Raw genomic sequence first — 19,528 nt, 5'->3', positions numbered from 1 at the left:
GTGGGGGCAATCGAAACAACTAGACAACGTTTCGAGTATGGTCTTCATCAGAAGTGCCTATTATGAAAGCCGAGTGAGATCCTGCCGCCCCTCAAGGATTTGCGCTGCGCGTGGCCAGTTTGATTTAAAAAAAATAAAAAATAAATCAATGATTACCTAAAATAAAACATTCAGAAAGCATTTACTGTTTATTTCTCCCGTCCAACCCTTTTATTTATTAGGACAACATAAATCATCAAGTGCTTTCTCTTGCGTAAGTAGTGTTTCAACGGGGGGCGCCCTCAATAGCTAGCTGAAATCACCCGTAGTATTTCTTACTGTGGTTCCCATTTATCCGGCCAATTTTGACAGCCGAACTCGTCTTAAAATCTGCTGTGATTGGGCGTTCTCCTCCTTAAGGTTTAACACTTAATTATGCAAATACAACTTACAATTTTACTAATTTCATGAATTTGTTGACGCATTTCCCCTAACAATATTTTTAATTCTGTAAATACTTTTCTAAATGTTTTTGTTGTTGGTTTACAGATAATCTCGTGTTAAAAACGTATTTTAGTGTGAATGAAAATTGACCAATGAAACGCGTTGTTTAAAAACCATCTTCCGGTAAGTTTTGTGACGTAAAGTTAAATATGACCATTTTGGTGTGGATTCGTTCCTTGAACTGTAACAGATCGTCTTTTTCGAGGTGGAAATAACGCCATTCTTTGTGTTTTGGTTGTACAATAATTAATTAGTAAGGTAGTACTGGGTGGAATTCATTGAAAAGGTGAGTAATGAGATAAAACTGTTTTCAAAGGAGCTGTTAAAAGAGTTTTAGTGCTAGAATTTTGAGTGTTTTCTTCGCCTACCTTTTACAGATCAGCTGCTGCGCTGTGTACGTGTGTATGTGTATTCAATATTGACAAATGACATTGTCATTTGACAGTAAATTATGTTTGTAATTTTTGATCACATTGTTGTGATGTGAATGTGGTTTTGTTGCTGTTGTATTTAGGTTGTAAATAAGAAAATAGATATTATTGATTACCATCATTTGCCCATTGGCATTGCCGATCGATCACAATAAATTATAAATATAATTGTAAATTATAAAGTTTAAAATAGTAAAGAAAAAATTTGATAACTTTCCTTATGGCGCCACCACTTTTTCACTCATTTTTACAAAAAGGGATATATCAATCAGGTAAATTAGATACTATATTATTTTATTTCGAATGAAAAAGTGGTGGCGCCATACGGAAACTTTTTCAAAAAATTACGCAGTCTCACATGCCCACGATGATTCGTCTCGGCCTGGGGGGGGGGGGGATGCTATTAATATATATTGATTTATATAATTTATGTTCATGCTCTCATTCATGGCTTTACAAATCTATTGTTTATCATGTTTATATTTACTGCTTTAAAATTACTAAACTATTGTTTTATTGTTCTCTTTGTTGCAGAGTGTGACCATAAAAAAACCAAGATGTTTATTGTAAATTGGTTCACAGATTTTCTTAGTTATGTTGGTAAGTTAACAAAAGTCTAAATTAATGGAGTGTTTTAATTTATAAGACGTTACAAATTTAGTTTGCATTTGACTTTGAAGTTTTCATGAGAACATTAATTTCCATCTTGTTTTTAATAAACTGCATTTTCGGCAATATATGTCAAATAAGTTTGCTCCATTGCCTTACAATTACATATCTAATTTGAACAGTTCTTTGCCAACATAATGCCCACGTCTATTAATACTGTGCTCCCCTTTAAAAAATGTTAGGTGTATGTGTGCTAGCTAGAAGTACCAGCATGAAAAACAAATGTTGTTCCAGAATGGAAATAACCATCTGCCCATGCATAAAAAGTAACTAGCGTTTGGGCATTTGTAATAAATCCAATAGAAAAGATCAGGACTGCAATATCAGCCTCATGTACATATAACTGTAGATTTCTTAACTCTGTCTATTTTCATTTCTATTCTTTTTAGCCTTTGTGTACACCCACAATCATGGTTACACTCTTTGTTACAAAGACACAAAATGAAGAGTATTAAGTAACTCTTCGCAGATCTAGTGTTCGACAAACTCAAGCACAAGCTTTTATTCATCATTTACACAGCGCTTGTTTTTTAGACATAAATAGCATTGAGATAACCGCTAAACCTTGTTTAACATTTCCCTCCTTTGCTTGTCCAGGTCTATGGAAGAAAAGTGGCAAGCTTGTATTTCTTGGTCTAGACAATGCTGGGAAGACGACGTTACTACACATGCTGAAGGATGGCAGGATGGCACAGCATGTTCCAACGTTACATCCAAGTAAGTGTACTAACAGCCCTTTTCGAAACTAAGGCCAGAGGTCTATTTTCACAAAGAGTCAGGACTTGTTCTAACTTACGACCAGTCCATGCATGGTGAGTGTGACCGACTAATCGCTGCATGTCGGTAGTTTCTGCGTACTCCACACAAGGAGAGTGTGGAGATCATGATAGTCATTGTGTTGGCCTATACCCCAGGCCTGCATGCTTCATGTTTGATGGGGCAGATCACCATGGCATTTTCTCCTTGGTAAAGGGGGTACACTGTACCCCCATGAGGAAATTGGCAATGACCAGGGCAATGACCAAGGGGGCATGGAGAAAATCGCCTTTGTATACCCAATACATTCCACCATGTTTCTACGACTCATTCCATTGTTATTTCATTCAACCACAGCATCAGAATCGCTTAGTATGGGATCGATATCATTCACAACCTTTGACCTCGGAGGTCACTCCCAGGCACGTCGAGTGTGGAAGGACTACCTACCAGCGATTGACGGAATCGTTTTCCTCATAGACGCAGCAGATCCTCAAAGATTCGCAGAGGCCAAAGCAGAACTTGATGTAAGTCTTGGGTGTTGTCATGATCAAAGGCAAAGCAGGCCTGTGGTTGCACATGGAACTATGAACTATGAACTCTCAACAGTTACTGCATGCGCATGCCCTCCCCTCATAAAGAGCACATGCTGTAATTGCCTGACAGGGGAAAGTCCATAATTCTGTGCACAGCCAAATGCCTGCTTGTATTTATTGTTGTGCTCTAATTAAAGATCAGCTGGAGAGGAGAGCCTCTAGACAGGAACTGTGTTTCTTTAAGGCAATCCTTCGGGTTGCAGCTGTTTCTTTTTCCTTCCTCTGTATTTAAATTGCTCATTTTGCTGCATTTTTTAATGTTTTTACCTAATTAATGTGCATTATTGAACTTTAAGTAAAAAATATAAATATGTTGAGACAGCCCCTTTAACTTGTGAAACCACTGTTTGAGTGCTGATTGATTTTTTTTACAAAGTAAACATGTGAATATATGATATTGATACAGTTAATATTAATAAAAGAATTTCTCATGTAAATGTGCTGGTGGCTGTATTATGTGTAACTTGCTTTTGTACACGGGAAGATCCGGTTTGGTTTAAAGCTAAGGGCCACCAGCATTCTCCCTTAAAGGAACACGTTGCCTTGGATCGGTCGAGTTGGTCTTTGAAAAGCGTTCTGTAACCGTTTGTTACAAAATGCATATGGTTAGAAAGATATTGTAAAAGTAGAATACAATGATCTACACAAATTTGCCTCGAAATTGCGTGGATTTCTTTTAACCTCGTCGACTAACTCGGTCGGCCATTTATGGGAGTCAAAGTTTTGACTCCCATAAATGGCTGACCGTGATAGTTCGCGACGTAATAGGAAAACCGTGCAATTTTGAGTGATACTTGTGTGGATCATTATATTCTACTTTTAAAACATCTTTCTAACCATATGCATTTCATAACAAACGCTTTTAATAGACCAACTCGTCCGATCCAAGGCAACGTGTTCCTTTAACAGTGGTTCCCTGGCCAAAAATGTCAGCTGAAAGACCGGAGGACCAGTCAAAAGTCACTCCAACTGGTCCGGCTGGCAAGTTCAGTGTTAAATAGCATTCTTATTTCATTTGAAGTATTGACAAATCGACAAAGCTGAAGGAGTAATGAAATGACAAGCTAGCTGGTCCTGCTTGCTAGTCACTGAAAAAGTACAGAGCAAAACCTGTGTCCACCCTTCCAACGTGATTTCCCGGTTCAATTCCAACTGGGGGCACTATATGGAGTGTTGTTTTAGCCCCTGTCTGACAGCATGGGCTCTCCCAGAAAAAAATTCCTTGGGATTTTCCAGCACATTTTAAACTTAAACTTTCTGTCTTACCTCTTCTCATTTGGTTCTTGGCTAGTACACTGATTAAGTACGCTTTTCTGAAAGTCCTTGGCTTCACAACACGAATTAATAAATTAAATTAAATGTTAAAATTTTTCTTGATCCTTTCCAGGGTCTCATGACGGATGAGATGGTCGCTAACGCTCCCATCGTGATTCTGGGGAACAAAATTGACATGCCCACAGCTTGCAGTGAAGACCATATAAGGAATTGTTTCGGACTTATTCAACAGACAACAGGGAAGGTAAGCTGATCAAGCCCTATCTACAAATATGTCTTTTTTTTTTTTAAAGGCAGTGGACACTATTGGTAATTGTCAAAGACTAGCCTTCACAGTTCGTGTATCTCAACATATGCATAAAATAACAAACCTGTGAAAATTTGAGCTCAATCGGTCATCGAAGTTTCGAGATAGTAATGAAAGAAAAAAACACCCTTGTCACACGAAGTTGTGTGCGGTTAGATGGTTGATTTCGAGACATCTAATTCTAAATCTGAGGTCTTGAAATCAAACTCGTGGAAAATTACTTCTTTCTCGAAAACTATGGCACTTCAGAGGGAACCATTTCTCAGAATGTTTTATACCATCAACCTCTCCCCATTACTCATCACCAAGAAAGGTTTTATGCTAATAATTATTTTGAGTAATTACCAATAGTGTCCACTGCCTTTAAAGGGAACGTAAACCTTTGGTCTGTTGTTTTTATCCTACATCAATGTAGATATTAAACAAAAACAATAACCTGTGGTTGCGTTTTGGAGATGTCGCCATCTGGAGTGGTTATGTCCAATCTGGAAGAGTAAACCGTAATTGCTCAAATCAATAAGTTTTGATTCAGTGGCTAGATGACAGATACTTATTCTAGTCATTGTGAATTCAGCGGATAGCTTGGTAGGATTCGAACCCACAACCTTATGGTTACAAGTCCCTAAGGGACCGTTTACAGGAACACGTTGCCTTGGATTTGTTGAATTGGTCTTTGAAAAGCGTTTGTAACCGTTTGTTATAAAAAGCATATAATTAGAAATATATTCACAAAGTAGAATATAATGATCCACACAAGTATCACTCGAATTTGCTTGGTTTTCCTTTTACCTCGTCGACTAACACGGTCGGTCACGCAATTTCGAGGCAAATGTGTGTGGATCATTGTATTCTACTTAAAAAACTACTTTCTAACCATATCCATTGTATAGCAAACGGTTACAAATTCTTTCAAATCAAAGACTAACTCGGCCAATCCAAGGCAACGTATTCCTTTAATGTCAAACCTAAAGAAAGTCTTTTCTATTCTTTGTCTCGTTTAACAGGGAAATGTACCACAAAGAGATTTGCCAGGGCGCCCTCTGGAGTTGTTCATGTGCAGCGTTTTGAAGCAACAAGGTTACGGCGACGCCTTCAAATGGTTGGCGCAGTACATATAACACGCGGATCTAGGATTTAAGTAGTGGATTTTGTAAGTTAACCAATAAACTGTATGAACGGTAACAACCAGCGTGACCATAATTGGAGACTGTGCTTTGATGCTCGATGCTTCCGACAACTGTAGGTCTCCTGATTTCCCTGACAGCAACGTCGACTGGATCGGAGGGTCAACTTTAAAAACGGAACCAAGCTAAACAGTCTCTGTATTCTGATCAAAAGGTGCGGATTATTTACAAAAAAGACTGACTGAATAATTATATTTTAAAAAGCAAGAGGAGTGGCGGAAGGAAGATGATGTTCAACAAATTGGACAGTGGCGATCAACGAGTTTCCTGGAAATAATTTTGAATTGCCTGATAATTTCACCTCCCCCCCCCCTTAAATTATCTCTTCGTGTAACTTCAGACGGCGGGGATAACTTTCACACCAATCATTTTAATCGTCGTCTTGACTGCTTCTTGGCCTTAAATGCACTGCTCCGATCCTACCTTTTTTTAAAGCAAATCCGCTACAGAGATTTCGCACGTCGGATACGAATGTCTAAATGGAAGGTAACCCCGCCAGGGGCAAGTCTGCATGATGACACTTAACATGAAAAGTGCTTCCTTTGTTCAACTTGAAGTGATCCCCTATGAAGGCTTTGGATAGTTATCGACTTCTGAGCGGCCATCTAATTTGAACCAATCGCTACTTCTTCAGAAAGAAAATAATAATCATGTCGCCGTGCTATCTCCTGAGGAATTGATACAAGAAAAACGGCAGCATCTCATTAACACTCTAACATTTGTTGTCTAACAACACACTTCCTCCCTCTCTTTCTAGAAGTATGAGTTTCAAAACCAAATTTTAGTGGATGGAAAGATTTAACAGAGTAACAACGACGCCAGATGTGTGATCATTATTTTGTAGTTCCGATTAAATATATCCGAGCTGGATTCTATTTATACTGCAGATATATATGAATATCGACATTGTCAGTTAAGAATTAGACATAATTTTTTTGCTAAAAATGTGAAAAGCAACTTTCTTATGGATTCTTATTTTTACAGTACATTGTATCACTGTTGGTTTTTGATTGTTGGTAACATGCATCTGCAAAACTAGCTGCAGGCTTTGAAATAAACCACAGCACCCACAGCGATTGCAGTGGTGCCCTGTGCTTTTGTTTTGGTTTATTTTGGTGCCCTTTGCAAAGATCTAACACAAATTAAAATTGTCCTCAAAAAAGTGCCCCTTACATGTACCTGAGTAAAATTGCTGTGCCCCTTACAGAGCATTATTTCAAGGCATGTAGCTGGGATGAATAATAATAAAAAATATGTATGGTGTAGTTTGACAGTAAACACCTCTGCCAAACCACAGAAAAGTTGCACTCAATAGGAGAAAAAAAAGCTTCGAACAGCAGATACAGTTTACCAGCCAAAATTGCATGTAGTGTTAAATTTTGACTGGTACCCTGCAGTTTTTATCAGTGAAGATGTTTTTGTTTTGTTTTGGGGGAAGTGTTTTAAATTTCGGCATACATGTAGGCTCTTACTAAAACTGGGCCACTCGGCCAAATATTGTTAACAATAACAGTGAACTCATAATATTTGTACGTCTTTCGTTTTGTATGTGGTGTTCTATGCACTCTGTTTATCAGTGAAAAGTTCAGCATTTGTCATATTATCTTATTTACAATCAACTTGATTTTTTGGAAGCATCTGAATCTCAATTGTCCCCATTCTATCTTTATCCCGTACTTGGTACAAAGACAAACTTTTGGTAAAGTTGCATCAAAGTTCAACCTGTGTACAACTAATACTCGAAAGCGTGAAACAATGTTCACCAAGGTCAAGTAGGACATTTTATCAAAATATGTTTACTTTGACCTCCTTCACACCCAAATGTGGAAGTTTGCAAACTGTTTGACTAACCACCATTCGCAAGAATCATGTTAGTGCTAAAGATAACATAAACTGTAAACATTTGTTGACCTTATTAGGAACAACTAGGACAGTCATGTCAACAGGAAGAAACATCGCTTTGACCTTTAACCCTCATGATGTAACAGCTTTAAGAATTTGGGACCAGGGCCTAATTTCATAGCGCTGCTTAACGGTAAGCAAATTTGCGTGCTTACTGTAGCAGAGAATTGGGCGGCCATATTGCGTGTTTACCGTGGATTTGCATTGTGACGTCGTTTATTTTCACAGTAAGCACAACATCGGCTGCTAAGCAGCGCTGTGAAATTGGGCCCAGGTGAGCCCACTATTCCAATAGCTTTTAAAGAACAATTATTGGTTACTGTGAGCTTGATTGGCCTTATAAGTATTTATGTAGTCAACCCAAAATATATATAGAGTAGAATATTTTATATTTACAAGTAGGTATCAGTTATCAAGTTCGAAGTCCCAATTAAAAACCAAAGTATTGGAGGTTTATGATCAGCCATAATCAACAGGTTTGTCATACAGAGGAAAGAGAAAAAAGCATGCATGTGATGCCATCACTAAATGCATTTTGAGTCTGAGAACGGTTTTATTGTATGTATTTATTATTGTTATCATACATGTGGATCCAATTGTACTCATGAACTTTCATGTCAACAAAAGTGTTGGTTCTAAGTTCAGAACAGAAAATTCAACTGCCAGTACATGTCACTCAAACATTAATTAACATTAACAAGTGAAAAAAAACAGGGATATCTAAAATGCTTTTTAAAGTCTACTAAATTACTGTATTAGTTTGTTTTTGTTTTGATTTTTCTGAATTTTGCGTTATTTTTTCTTTTCTTAAAGTACATTTATTATTATTATGTATAATAACACAAATGGCATGTTGCCAATTCGGATTGGTATAATAAAATGTCAGTAATAATTATTGCAAATTATTTTGTTGTTTACTTTTATTGTTTGGTTGTTTGTGTGCATTTAGTTTGCAGAGCATATTATATATAATGTTGATCATTTTAAATAGTCGGTTTAGTCATAACATAATTATTGTCTAACCTCCGCCCCCCCCCCCCACCCGGCTTTACGAATTAATAATCCAAATTCCCCGCCCACCCGAGACCCAGCAAAGGCAAACAAAGGTTTTCCACCACAACAAATGTATAGCGCCCCCACGTGTTTGCCAATTATTTGTTACTCATTTGCATGTCTGGCAACCGGACTTCCTACCACCTAATAACAACATAATTGACTGCAGACACCAGACTAGTGAGACCGAAAGTTAAACAAAAAAAGTCTCGTGCGTCAAATTTTGTCAAATCTGGACGTGTTGAAGAAGGTTGTTGTCTGCGAGGTTAAAAAGTATCAAAATATCGTCAAAATATAATTTTCTGCTACAAAATGAGTAAACGCAAAGCTCCCCAGAACGAAAATCCAAACCAAGAACTGGTTGACGTCCTCTCAGGTATGTATTGACAAATTTTTCTTTCATTTATCAATCTTTTCTTTGTGCTTGTTGACTTTCGAGTTTCACCACTTCTGTCACTTTTTTTTATCGTCTGCTCGCTCAGTTTTACGTTGTACGTGTTTAACCTATTTCGTGAGAAAATTAATTTGGCGTTAAAATGTAACAAAACATTGAACATGAGTTGAGTGAAAGATGTGTATGTTGACATTGACATTCTTTTCTTTTGTTTCGTTAATTTTAATCAATTTTGTTTTGAATTCTTCTGATATGAATCTGAATCTGACTTTTTTTATTTTGAATTGTTAATAAAAGAATGAATGGAAAAGTTTCCGTATGGCGCCACCACTTTTTCATTCGATATGAAATATTATAGTATCTAATATACCTCAATGAGATATCCCTTTTTGTAAAAATAGGGTGCAATCCGAATGAATTGCACTTTGACTTGCACTTGCAGTTTGCACTTTTTTTGCAGTTGCACTCATATTATGCTCGCAAAGGTTTTAGTGTGGCGCCACCACTTTTTCATTAAATATGAAATAATATAGGTATAGTGTCTTATTTACCTCAAGAAGTCAATGAGATATCCCATTTGTGTATTTACTACTAGTAGCGTCATACAAAAAATTATCCGCCGACCTTTCACTGGTCAGTGTCGGTCTCACTTCAGCAGGGAAACATACAAAAAATTATCCGCCGACCTTTCACTGGTCAGTGTCGGTCTCACTTCAGCAGGGAAAACTTTTCGTATCCTGCCAGTGCCACCACTTTTTCACTCATCTTGTTACAAATAAAGCAAAGCCAAAAGTGTCAATAATATTCTCCACATGCAAGACATGTTTAAAAGTTTGTTGTATCAATAATACCAACTTGTATTTTGCAGAACTGGCAAACTATGAAAAGAATGTGACTAGACAGATGCATAAGTACAATGCTTATCGCAAAGCTGCCAGTATCATTGCTAAGCATCCAGAGAAAATAAAAAGTGGAAAAGATGCACAGAAACTGGTGAGTATAGCCGTCCCCATGGGTACACAAAATCTAAACTCGGGCCTGATACTTCACAGTGGCAACAGAGGCGATTGCCCCCATGCCCCTGGTCATTGCCTTGGTGTAGCCCTGAAATATTCCAGTAGAAATTAACTGTTTCCTCCACAATGCCCTCTACCAAGAAGAAAATGCCATGGTTCCTTTGCCCTTTCTTGCAGAAGACCGGGCAATGAGAGCCAACACTGAAGGGGGGGGGGGGCACTGGGGCCCCAACGAGATTTGGCTGGGATAGTAGCTCTAGCAATGCATAGGTCGTGAGTTTGAATCCTACCCGAATGATTTGCCTGTGGATGATACACACATCGATGTATGTAAGGGTAAAAGCAGATAATAAGATTGCTTTTTCCTATTTTAGAATGGAGTCGGAGATAAAATCGGCAAGAAGATTGATGAGATTTTGGCGACTGGAAAACTGCAGAAACTGGAGAAGATCCGAGCAGATGACACGAGTGTAGCTATTAATCTAATGACAAGGGTGACTGGGATTGGGTAAGTCTAAGTTGAGCAGGCATGGAATTTAATCTTTGAGGGAGGGCAGGACCATTTTCATGTTGCAAAGGGCACCATTTGGATAATCTTAAATGCAAGGGGGGCCAAGACCACGGCCAAGACCAGGCAACAGAGGCCATGGCAGAAACTGCAGAAAAGGGGGCACTTCAGACTAAATAATTTTTAAGGATGCTTATTGCAAAATGCTTGCTACCATACCATCTCAATATCAAGTAGGTTTTCAGATAAACATAACCAATTTCTTTGTCAATCATTGCATTTTTGTTAATATTTTATTGCAGACCAGCCGCTGCCAGAAAGTTGGTTGATGAAGGAATAACAACAATTGAAGGTAACTCATAAATTTGTATTTTATTTCATAGAATGTCAGTTGTTAATACCTTGTAGCCTGTGACACATTTGGTTGTCTCTGTACTAGTTTCTCCTGGAATGGAGGCCTGGATTTTCATCTTTGCGAGGGCAATGCCATTTTCATTTTACAAGGGCACTTCCACTAAAAAATCTTTATGTTCATGGGACACTTTTGCTCCAAGGCCAAGTCAAGTTAAAACCTACTTGGCACTATGTGGATTTCCCCTTGAATAATTCTCAGCGTTTTCCTCCCACATCTAAAACGAAAACCTCCCTTCATGTCTTCATCCCATTGGGTTCTTGCCTAGTACAGTGATAAAGAACACTTTTCTTAGAGTCCTTCGGGTTCACAACCAGTATTTATAAATGAAAAACATGAAATGAAAAAACCATCTCCCAGTTTCGCTCGACCCTCTATGCTGTGAGACTCTTTTGATTAATGTGGTGTACTTGTTTTGTCCGTTGCTTTAACAGAGTTGGCGAAACATCCGGATAAACTCAACCATCATCAGAAAATCGGACTCAGGTATGACGAGAAGCAACATTTCTTTTTATTTTAGAATTTTTGTAATTTCAGAAAAACACAATCTTTCCACCGATTTTTTAAAGACTCTGGACACTATCGGTAATTGTCAAAGACCAGTCTTCTCACTTGGTGTATCTCAACATATGCATAAAATAACAAACCTGTGAAAATTTGAGCTCAATCGGTCATCAAAGTTGCGAGATGATAATGAAAGAATAAAAAACCATTGTCACTCTAAGTTGTGTGCTTTCTGATGCTTGATTTCGAGACCTCAAATCCTAAATCCAAAAACTACTCCACTTCAGAGGGAGCCGTTTCTCACAATGTTTTATACTACCAACCTCTCCCTATTACTTGTGCTAACATTTATTTTGAGTAATTACCAATAGTGTCCACTGCTTTAAATGTTTAACGTAGTATCATTAGTTTCTTTTGTGCATCCGAATGTTTGAGTGGCCTGTCATGGCCAAGCAGTTAAGGGCAAAGGACTCAAATCTCTGTTTTTTTCCTCATCAGCAGAGGGTGGTTTCAGGTCATGGTTATGGCACTTGTGTCATTGAACTAAATACTTGCGTAATTGTTTCTTCACCATAGTTAGTTTAACGATTTTTTGCCACTTTACTGTTTCTTCACCATAACTACTTGACTGTACATGTATATTTGATAGCACCAAGTGAACCTTCAAAGACTTAAATATTTGCTCATTGACAACTGCAGACATTTTGAGGACTTTGAGACACGCATCCCCCGCCCCGAGATGGAGCAACTAGAAACATTTATCAAAGCGGAAATCCTGGATCTGGATCCTGACTACATTGCGACCATCTGCGGCAGCTACAGACGAGGCGCTGCCTCAAGTGGTGATATTGACATCTTACTCACACACCCCGAGTTCACTTCCAAAGATGAAAAACAGGTACCAGACCAAGCATTTTGATATTTTAACCTCAATGCAAGTATTAATCAAACTGATGCTTGATGGAAAAATAGTCTGGTCTCTGAAATTAGTGTCTTTGTAGCTACATTTTAAGTATTTAAATTTTGCCTTCATTTGTAAATTCTTTTCTTCAGTTCAACAGCTCTTCACATATTTAAATTGTATTTGATTGACATTTCATTTTGTTCTCTTGAAATGACTGACTTGCATTTGAAATATTTAAATTTATTCACTCAGCAACTCATTTTCAGGATGTATTTTGGATGAATTTGTATCTCATAATTTGCATTTTGTATCTTTTTTTATCAACTTCATTCACAAATTGCTCTCTTTGACTATCTTTGACAACTCTTTCGTCTTGATTCTTCCTCGTTTCTTTATTCCTTCCCTTATATTTGTTTCAACAAATTCAAATCTTGAAAATATTGTCTTGCTACTATATCTGCATTTTAACACTTTTAATTTTCTTTGCATTTATTTGTATTAATTCTTTTTTCCTTTCACCAGCTCAGTATGCTTCCCATTCCAATATGTTTTTAATAGATATTTGTTGACACTTTATCCAATATGTTTTGAATATATTTGCTGACACTTATCTTTTCTTGTGAAACGATTGACTTGTATTTCATTTTGCATTTTTGTGTACAAAGTGTATCAATAACATTCGTCAGATGAACAACTCATTTTCAATTCGTATGTCTGATGAATTTGTATCTGATTTGCATTTTGTCTTTTCAACTTTTGCCACAAGTCACTCTCTATGTAGACTCTTATTTCTTCCTTGTTCTTTGATACTACTCCTTTACCCTTTTTACCAATTCATCCCATGAAACAATGTTATTGCTATATCTGCATTTAAATATTGCATCCTTCAGTTCAACAATTCAAAAATGCGTCTCAACTGATTTTGTTGTGAAGTGGTATCTGATTTACATTTTATTTCTTCTCTGAAATAATTGATTTGAAGATGTTGTTTTGCTACTTTATTGACTTGAAATTAATTTTGCATTTATGTGTATCAATATCTTTCTTAAATTCAACAATTAATTTTCAGTATGTTTGACGAAATTGTATCTGATTTGCATATTGCTCTTTTTATCAACTTTACACTTCTTGTTTCTTCCTTGTTCTTTCGATCATTCCCCTATTACACTGTATCTAATGAAATGATTGCATTGCTATATCTGCATTTTCAATATTTCTTGCATTTCTTTGTACTCATTGTTTGTTTTCAGTTCAACAGCTCAGTATCATTTAAATATGTTTTAAATTTGCATCTGATTTGTATTTCATTTGTTTTCTCTTGAAATGATTGATGCATTTTGAATATTTAAATTTGCCATTTATGTTTGTTAAATTTTGCATTGATGATGTCTTTGTCCAAAAATACATTTTCCGTTCTCTTGTATCTTTTTTCTTTCTTTTTCTCATGAAATGATTTTCTTGCATTCAAATTATTTAAATTCTGCATTTATGCTGTCTTTATCCAACTTTGAGAAATCTTTTTACCTTGTCCCTTTTCTATCTGCTTCCTTTCATTAAATGATTGTCTTGCATACTTTAATATTTGAATATTGCACTTATGTGTGTTAAATTTCCATTTATACTGTGACATGTTGTTGACATGTTGTTTTTCCCTTGTACTTTTTTTTAATTCTTTTTCTATCTACTTATTCTCATGAAAAGCTTGTGTTATATTCTAAATATTTAAATATTGCATTTGTGTGTGTAAAAGTTTGCATTGATGTTGTCTTTATCAGTATGAATCACTTTTTGGACAATGTATTTTTCTTATCCTTTGGATCCTTTTCCTACATTCTTTTCTATACCTCTTCTCCAATGAAATGGTTTTGTTTCCTTTATCTGCATTTTGATTATTGAAATTAATTGCGTTTGTGTGTATCAATTTGTTCCAACTATTACCTCTGTACTGATATACTGCGTATTGTATACAAACGACATTACAATGATTTTATATTATTTGTCTCTAACAAAACCGTATTCAGAATCAAAACCCTATAGAATAATATCTCATTTATTTGATGTAACCTAAATATGAATAAAGTTGTGAGAATATGGTTAAATTAATGTGGGTCAAATAAATGTACAGAGCTTGAATATTTTGCTTTATTATTTAGGCCTATGTTAAGCTAGTCCTAGGCCTATACAAATAATTGTATGTGAAATGAATGTATTTTATTGAACTGATTGCATTTCTTTGAAGAGTACCCAGCTTTTTATTTTCTGTTTGTTTGCAGCCTGAGTTACTACTTTCTGTTGTGAAGCAGCTTGAGAAAGCTTTGTTTGTTACTGACACCATCTCGCTCGGAGAAACTAAATTCATGGTTGGTATTGAACTTCTAAAAGTGTTATTTAAAATGTAGTGTAGCTGAAAAAAATGCATCCCCTTTAGGTGATCCCTTGCAAGACACTTAACCAATATTGCGTCCATCGGATGGGATGTAAAGCCTTCCTGTGTGTTGTGAAATGCATGTAAAAGAACCCAGTGCACATATCAAAAAGTAGTTCCTGGTTTGATTGGCAGCATATTTCTCAACAGCACCTTGTAAACCATTACTTGGTGCAATGTAAGGGAGTTGGTATCATACTCCAAAAACAAAGCTCCACAATACCTTGCAGGAAAATATTGAATGTTGAACATGTTGAAGTGAGTGTCGACAGGAGCGCTATGAAAAAAAGCTACTCAGAAGCCATGTTAAATCTAGTCTGTAAACAGCGCCCTCTGTTGACGGGTGTAACACAGATATAGTGTTAGATTATTAATGAGTTGACAACTGTATTATTAATTTATTTTAACTGCTCAGGGTGTTTGCCAATTACCTAAGGCGGAAGACGACAAAGAAGACCATAGATTTCGTCGGATTGATATCCGAATCATCCCCAAGGACCAGTACTACTGCGGGACGCTGTACTTCACCGGCAGTGACATGTTCAATAAGGACATGAGAGCAAAGGCCATTGAAGCTGGTTTCACGCTCAATGAGTATACGATCAGACCTATGGGAAGTACAGGTGGGTACAAGGGAAAGAGGGTTGCAGAAACAAAAATGACTTTTCATAAATATATATATATATTTTTTTCTTGTGTCATGATTGTGCTGTCAGGAAAACAATATAAAAGTTTAATTCAGGACATGCTTACTTGTATTGATGGGTAGACATTAGCGAAGTTTCAATAGTTTTAGGCAGAAACACAACAAAGAACAACCTATTTATTTTTGTATTGTTTTTAATGTATTTTTGTTTGTTAAGAATGATGCCTTTTTTTAAATCGCCCAGTTTTATTGTCAGTTTCTGATTTATTATTGGAAATTGTTTTATTAATACCAAGGTATAATTGGAGAAGCACTGCCGGTGAATTGTGAGAAAGATGTCTTTGATGTCATCGGAATGAAATTTAAGAAACCATCTGAAAGAAACCTGTAGAGTCACGACATCACAGAAGCGTGAAAGGACTTGGAGAAGTCTATCAACGTACCTGTGATTGAGCTTTCAGGTCAGTGAGATGAGCTATCGGCTGACAATTGGAACTCGAGATGGACTAGGTAAACTCTATGAATTGCTCCCTGATTCTAATACCAGCCCTTTCAGGAATGCAAAAGGACTTGCCAAACCTGCCCATTTGGGAATGCCAAGTTTCATGATATTTTCATTTGAACTCAAATTAAATAGCAACTTGTTTGTTTTTGTTAGTGCCTGAACTTGTTTTAATATTATTAGGCACTTGCCCAAACACCAATGTGTTCTTAGCTCTGTATACATTGTACTTTGTATATCCTGTGAAAACAAATTTGGTACCCACTGCTAAAATGTAAGATTCAAAGTGTCCTGTCGATAGGACAAGTTCGCTGGTCTTCTGGTAAGATATCTGCTCTAGAATTGCAAGGGTGATAGGTTCAGATCCCAACTGAGTATATTCCTTTGGGGTTTTTCACAGGAATCTGGGCAAGTGTCTTAACACATCAGTGTTTGGATAAAAACACATGATATCATTGAAAACATTTTACTAAAAACATGTTACAGTCTAGGTAATTTTCTATAGTTTTTCTGTAACACTACTGTTGATGGGGCGGTTCATTTAAACACAGTTAACTCAGAAAATTGCTTGAACTCTTAAATAGTATATTTTTTTTCTTCTTTTTTCAATTGAAACGAAATTGTTGTACCTGCTCATAAATGTTTATATTTGTATCTTAGGTAAGAAAATAAAAGTTTTTAAAAACAACCCCGTAACATTTTTAAAAGACGCTATAATATGACTTTGTATTATTCATGTTATGTATCAATTCAGTAGATTGTCCCATCTGAGCTTTTGTTGGAACCCCTTGAAGTATTGACAATACTCACCGTTTGGGAAAGTCTACTTTGTAGATTCCTTTTTATTTTTTCACAGGACTCCGGGAAAGTGTCTTAACACACATCAGTGTTTGGATAAAAACACAAATAATATCGTATGTTTACTTAGAAGTTTAGAAGGGAAAATACGTGAAGGAAGATCAAGACAGTGGGGAAAACACAGCAAATCATTTTTCCGAAATATCTTTTTATTTTCAATCTTGTGCTGTAATAAGTACTAGTTCAAATATCCACCCATTATCATGGCCCATCCATCGAAATAAGAAAATTCCCTAACTCAAACGGCGAAATGGTACAGTCAACAAACGCATAATATTTTTACATAATTATTATGTGACTGATACACAAATTAGCCTAAACCATCCATACATAATAAGTGAACATACATTATTATATAATTTTATCTGATCTAAAAGTCTTAAACATTTACAGAAACAACTTTAAAATTTTAAGTGAAATTAGAATTTACATTGAATATCGTGCTGTTAAATATCATCATCTTTTTCTCAACGTACTCACCGTGTGCATCCACTTTTAAAGACAGACATAACGTTTACACAAGCCCTCTACACGTGATTGTTTGTAAGTCCAAAATATTACTTATTTACAATGTACAAGTATCTAATATTCTTCCTGTGTTTAATCTGTTTCTGATCCTTTTTTGCCCTCTAAAAATTAGTAAGACGGTCTCGAAAGGAGGTGTCATAATGTATAGATCCTACATTATGGCACTAAGCTTTGCTCTGGTGGTATGACTAGTACGAGTTTCACGATGGGAAAATAACATGGCTGATCTATGCTAGTTAAGTTAATTTGAAATTGGACATTGAACGTTCACATAGGTTTATACGGCGAATAATATGTACATTTTATTTCGATAATTGGCCATTGGACAATCACCTGTAGGTTTATACAGCGAATGTCCAATCTTCAAAATGAAAAAAAAGAGACATCCACTGACCAACTACGTGAATGCCTAGAATAGGAAAAAAACCATGAAGGTAGAAATGGAAAAAAAACAAGTAGACATTTGCTGTACAAACCTATGGGATTGTTAAGATGTCTTTTATACACTTTAACTTAAATGTCATGCCTGATTTAGCTTTAAAGTGGCACTCTCTCCTCAGTGGCTTAGCCGCAGACTCTCATTGTGTGCTTGTGCACGGAGCAAGTTGGAATCGAACCATTCATGTTTGCATTTTCGATCTCAGTGGGGTGGGTGTTCTATGTTTGGGGGAGGGGCTACCGCCCCAGCCCTATATACCTTGGATAGACTACTGGTATGTGCATAAAGTACTTGGGAAGGCTTATGACTAAATGGTGGAATTTTATACGACGATATACGGGGGTGAAACTAGCCAATTACCAAATCTAAACGTGGCTAAAATCCAATGACAATTTTAAAAAAAAACATTGGAGAATATACATGTGTACTGTTTTAAAAAGGGAGTAGTATGCCCCCCAAATAAGAGAAATTCGTGATTTTTTTTTTAATATTAATAAAAACTAGGGCTATAGTTAGGTGTAGGTACAATTTAACCCACATTCCATTCTAGTTAACATCATAGCATCAGTGTTTTTATAATTAATAGAAAACAACATTGCCTTCACATTGTTATTAGATTTATGCTAAGTGCGCTTGTGGCGTTAAGCCGCGTAGAGTGGAGCATTTGTCTAAACCAGGCTCTTCGGCCAGTTGCCTCAACCATGCCCCTGATTATTGACTCGATGCCCTTTTGAAAAGTCTCAGTGGAAATTTAGACTCATAGATGTTCCTCTAAGGAAAATTGTCGTGGTTTTATAATTAACTTGGAACATGCACTCTCAAAACGCATGGTTCCAATTTTACCCGGATTCCGGGTTAAAATTAACCCGGATTCCGGCTTGTAATGTTGACTTAATTTCCGGTTTTATGGGTCACTTTCCAGGTCAGATTGACCTGGTCCAGGTCAGATTGACCTGGAAAGTTGTTACAATGAGGATGTTGAGGATGAGGATGTTGCCTTTTTCTGATTTTTGTTTTGTTTTACTGTTTCCTGACTCATAAGCCCTACTGACCGATAGACCCCGGATCCGGGTAATGCTTTACTTGAAAGTGTTAAAGACAGTGGACACTATTGGTAATTGTCAAAGACCAGTCTTCTCACTTGGTGTATATCAACATAATGCATAAAATAACAAACCTGTGAAAATTTGAGCTCGATTGGTCGTCGGCGTTGCGAGATAACTATGAATGAAAAAACACCCTTGTCACACGAAGTTGTGTGCTTTTAGATGCTTGATTTCGAGACCTCAAATTCTAAACTTGAGGTCTCGAAATCAAATTTGTGGAAAATTACTTCTTTCTTGAAAACTATGTCACTTCAGAGGGAGCTGTTTCTCACAATGTTTTATACTATCAACCTCTGCCCATTACTCGTTACCAAGTGAGGTTTTATGCTGATAATTATTTTGAGTAATTACCAATAGTGTCCACTGCCTTTAAGAGTGTGAAGTAAGCTGCCATATCAGGTACTGCATATGGCGTGATAGTCTTGGTGCAAGACGTTTCTCGTTTCCTTTTCACGCACACCGCGGCCAATTCACCGACAGCGCGCGCACCGACTCGCCTGACTTATAGTCCACTCAGCGGGGCGGTGAGTGGACTATAAGTGAAACTCACTATAAGTGAAACTCACCGCCCCGCTGAGTGGACTATAAGTCAGGCGAGTCGGTGCGCGCGCTGTCGGTGAATTGGCCGCG

The 19,528-nt window shown here is 36.8% G+C and overlaps 2 protein-coding genes across 2 annotated transcripts; both read left to right on the top strand.

Moving 5' to 3' along the window:
* Positions 1 to 631: 631 nt before the first annotated feature.
* On the top strand, positions 632 to 7,780 carry LOC117303847 (GTP-binding protein SAR1b-like). The gene is made up of 6 exons (XM_033788236.1): positions 632 to 769; positions 1,449 to 1,514; positions 2,181 to 2,300; positions 2,697 to 2,866; positions 4,323 to 4,454; positions 5,522 to 7,780. The coding sequence occupies exons 2-6, from the start codon at positions 1,472 to 1,474 to the stop codon at positions 5,633 to 5,635; spliced, it is 579 nt and encodes a 192-aa protein (XP_033644127.1). The 5' UTR covers positions 632 to 769; positions 1,449 to 1,471; the 3' UTR covers positions 5,636 to 7,780.
* A 1,076-nt stretch (positions 7,781 to 8,856) lies between these two features.
* Positions 8,857 to 18,167, top strand: LOC117303886 (DNA polymerase beta-like). Its single transcript, XM_033788325.1, has 9 exons — positions 8,857 to 9,032; positions 9,919 to 10,043; positions 10,441 to 10,574; positions 10,877 to 10,926; positions 11,421 to 11,472; positions 12,190 to 12,388; positions 14,668 to 14,754; positions 15,235 to 15,442; positions 15,762 to 18,167. Exons 1-9 carry the CDS (start codon positions 8,969 to 8,971, stop codon positions 15,854 to 15,856), a joined length of 1,014 nt encoding a protein of 337 aa, XP_033644216.1. The 5' UTR covers positions 8,857 to 8,968; the 3' UTR covers positions 15,857 to 18,167.
* The last annotated feature ends 1,361 nt before the right edge of the window (positions 18,168 to 19,528 follow it).

This window comes from Asterias rubens, chromosome 20 (assembly GCF_902459465.1).
Source record: "Asterias rubens chromosome 20, eAstRub1.3, whole genome shotgun sequence".
Taxonomy (NCBI): domain Eukaryota; kingdom Metazoa; phylum Echinodermata; class Asteroidea; order Forcipulatida; family Asteriidae; genus Asterias; species Asterias rubens.
Note: the sequence above shows the minus strand (reverse complement) of the source record. Positions and strands in the feature narration are given on the sequence as shown.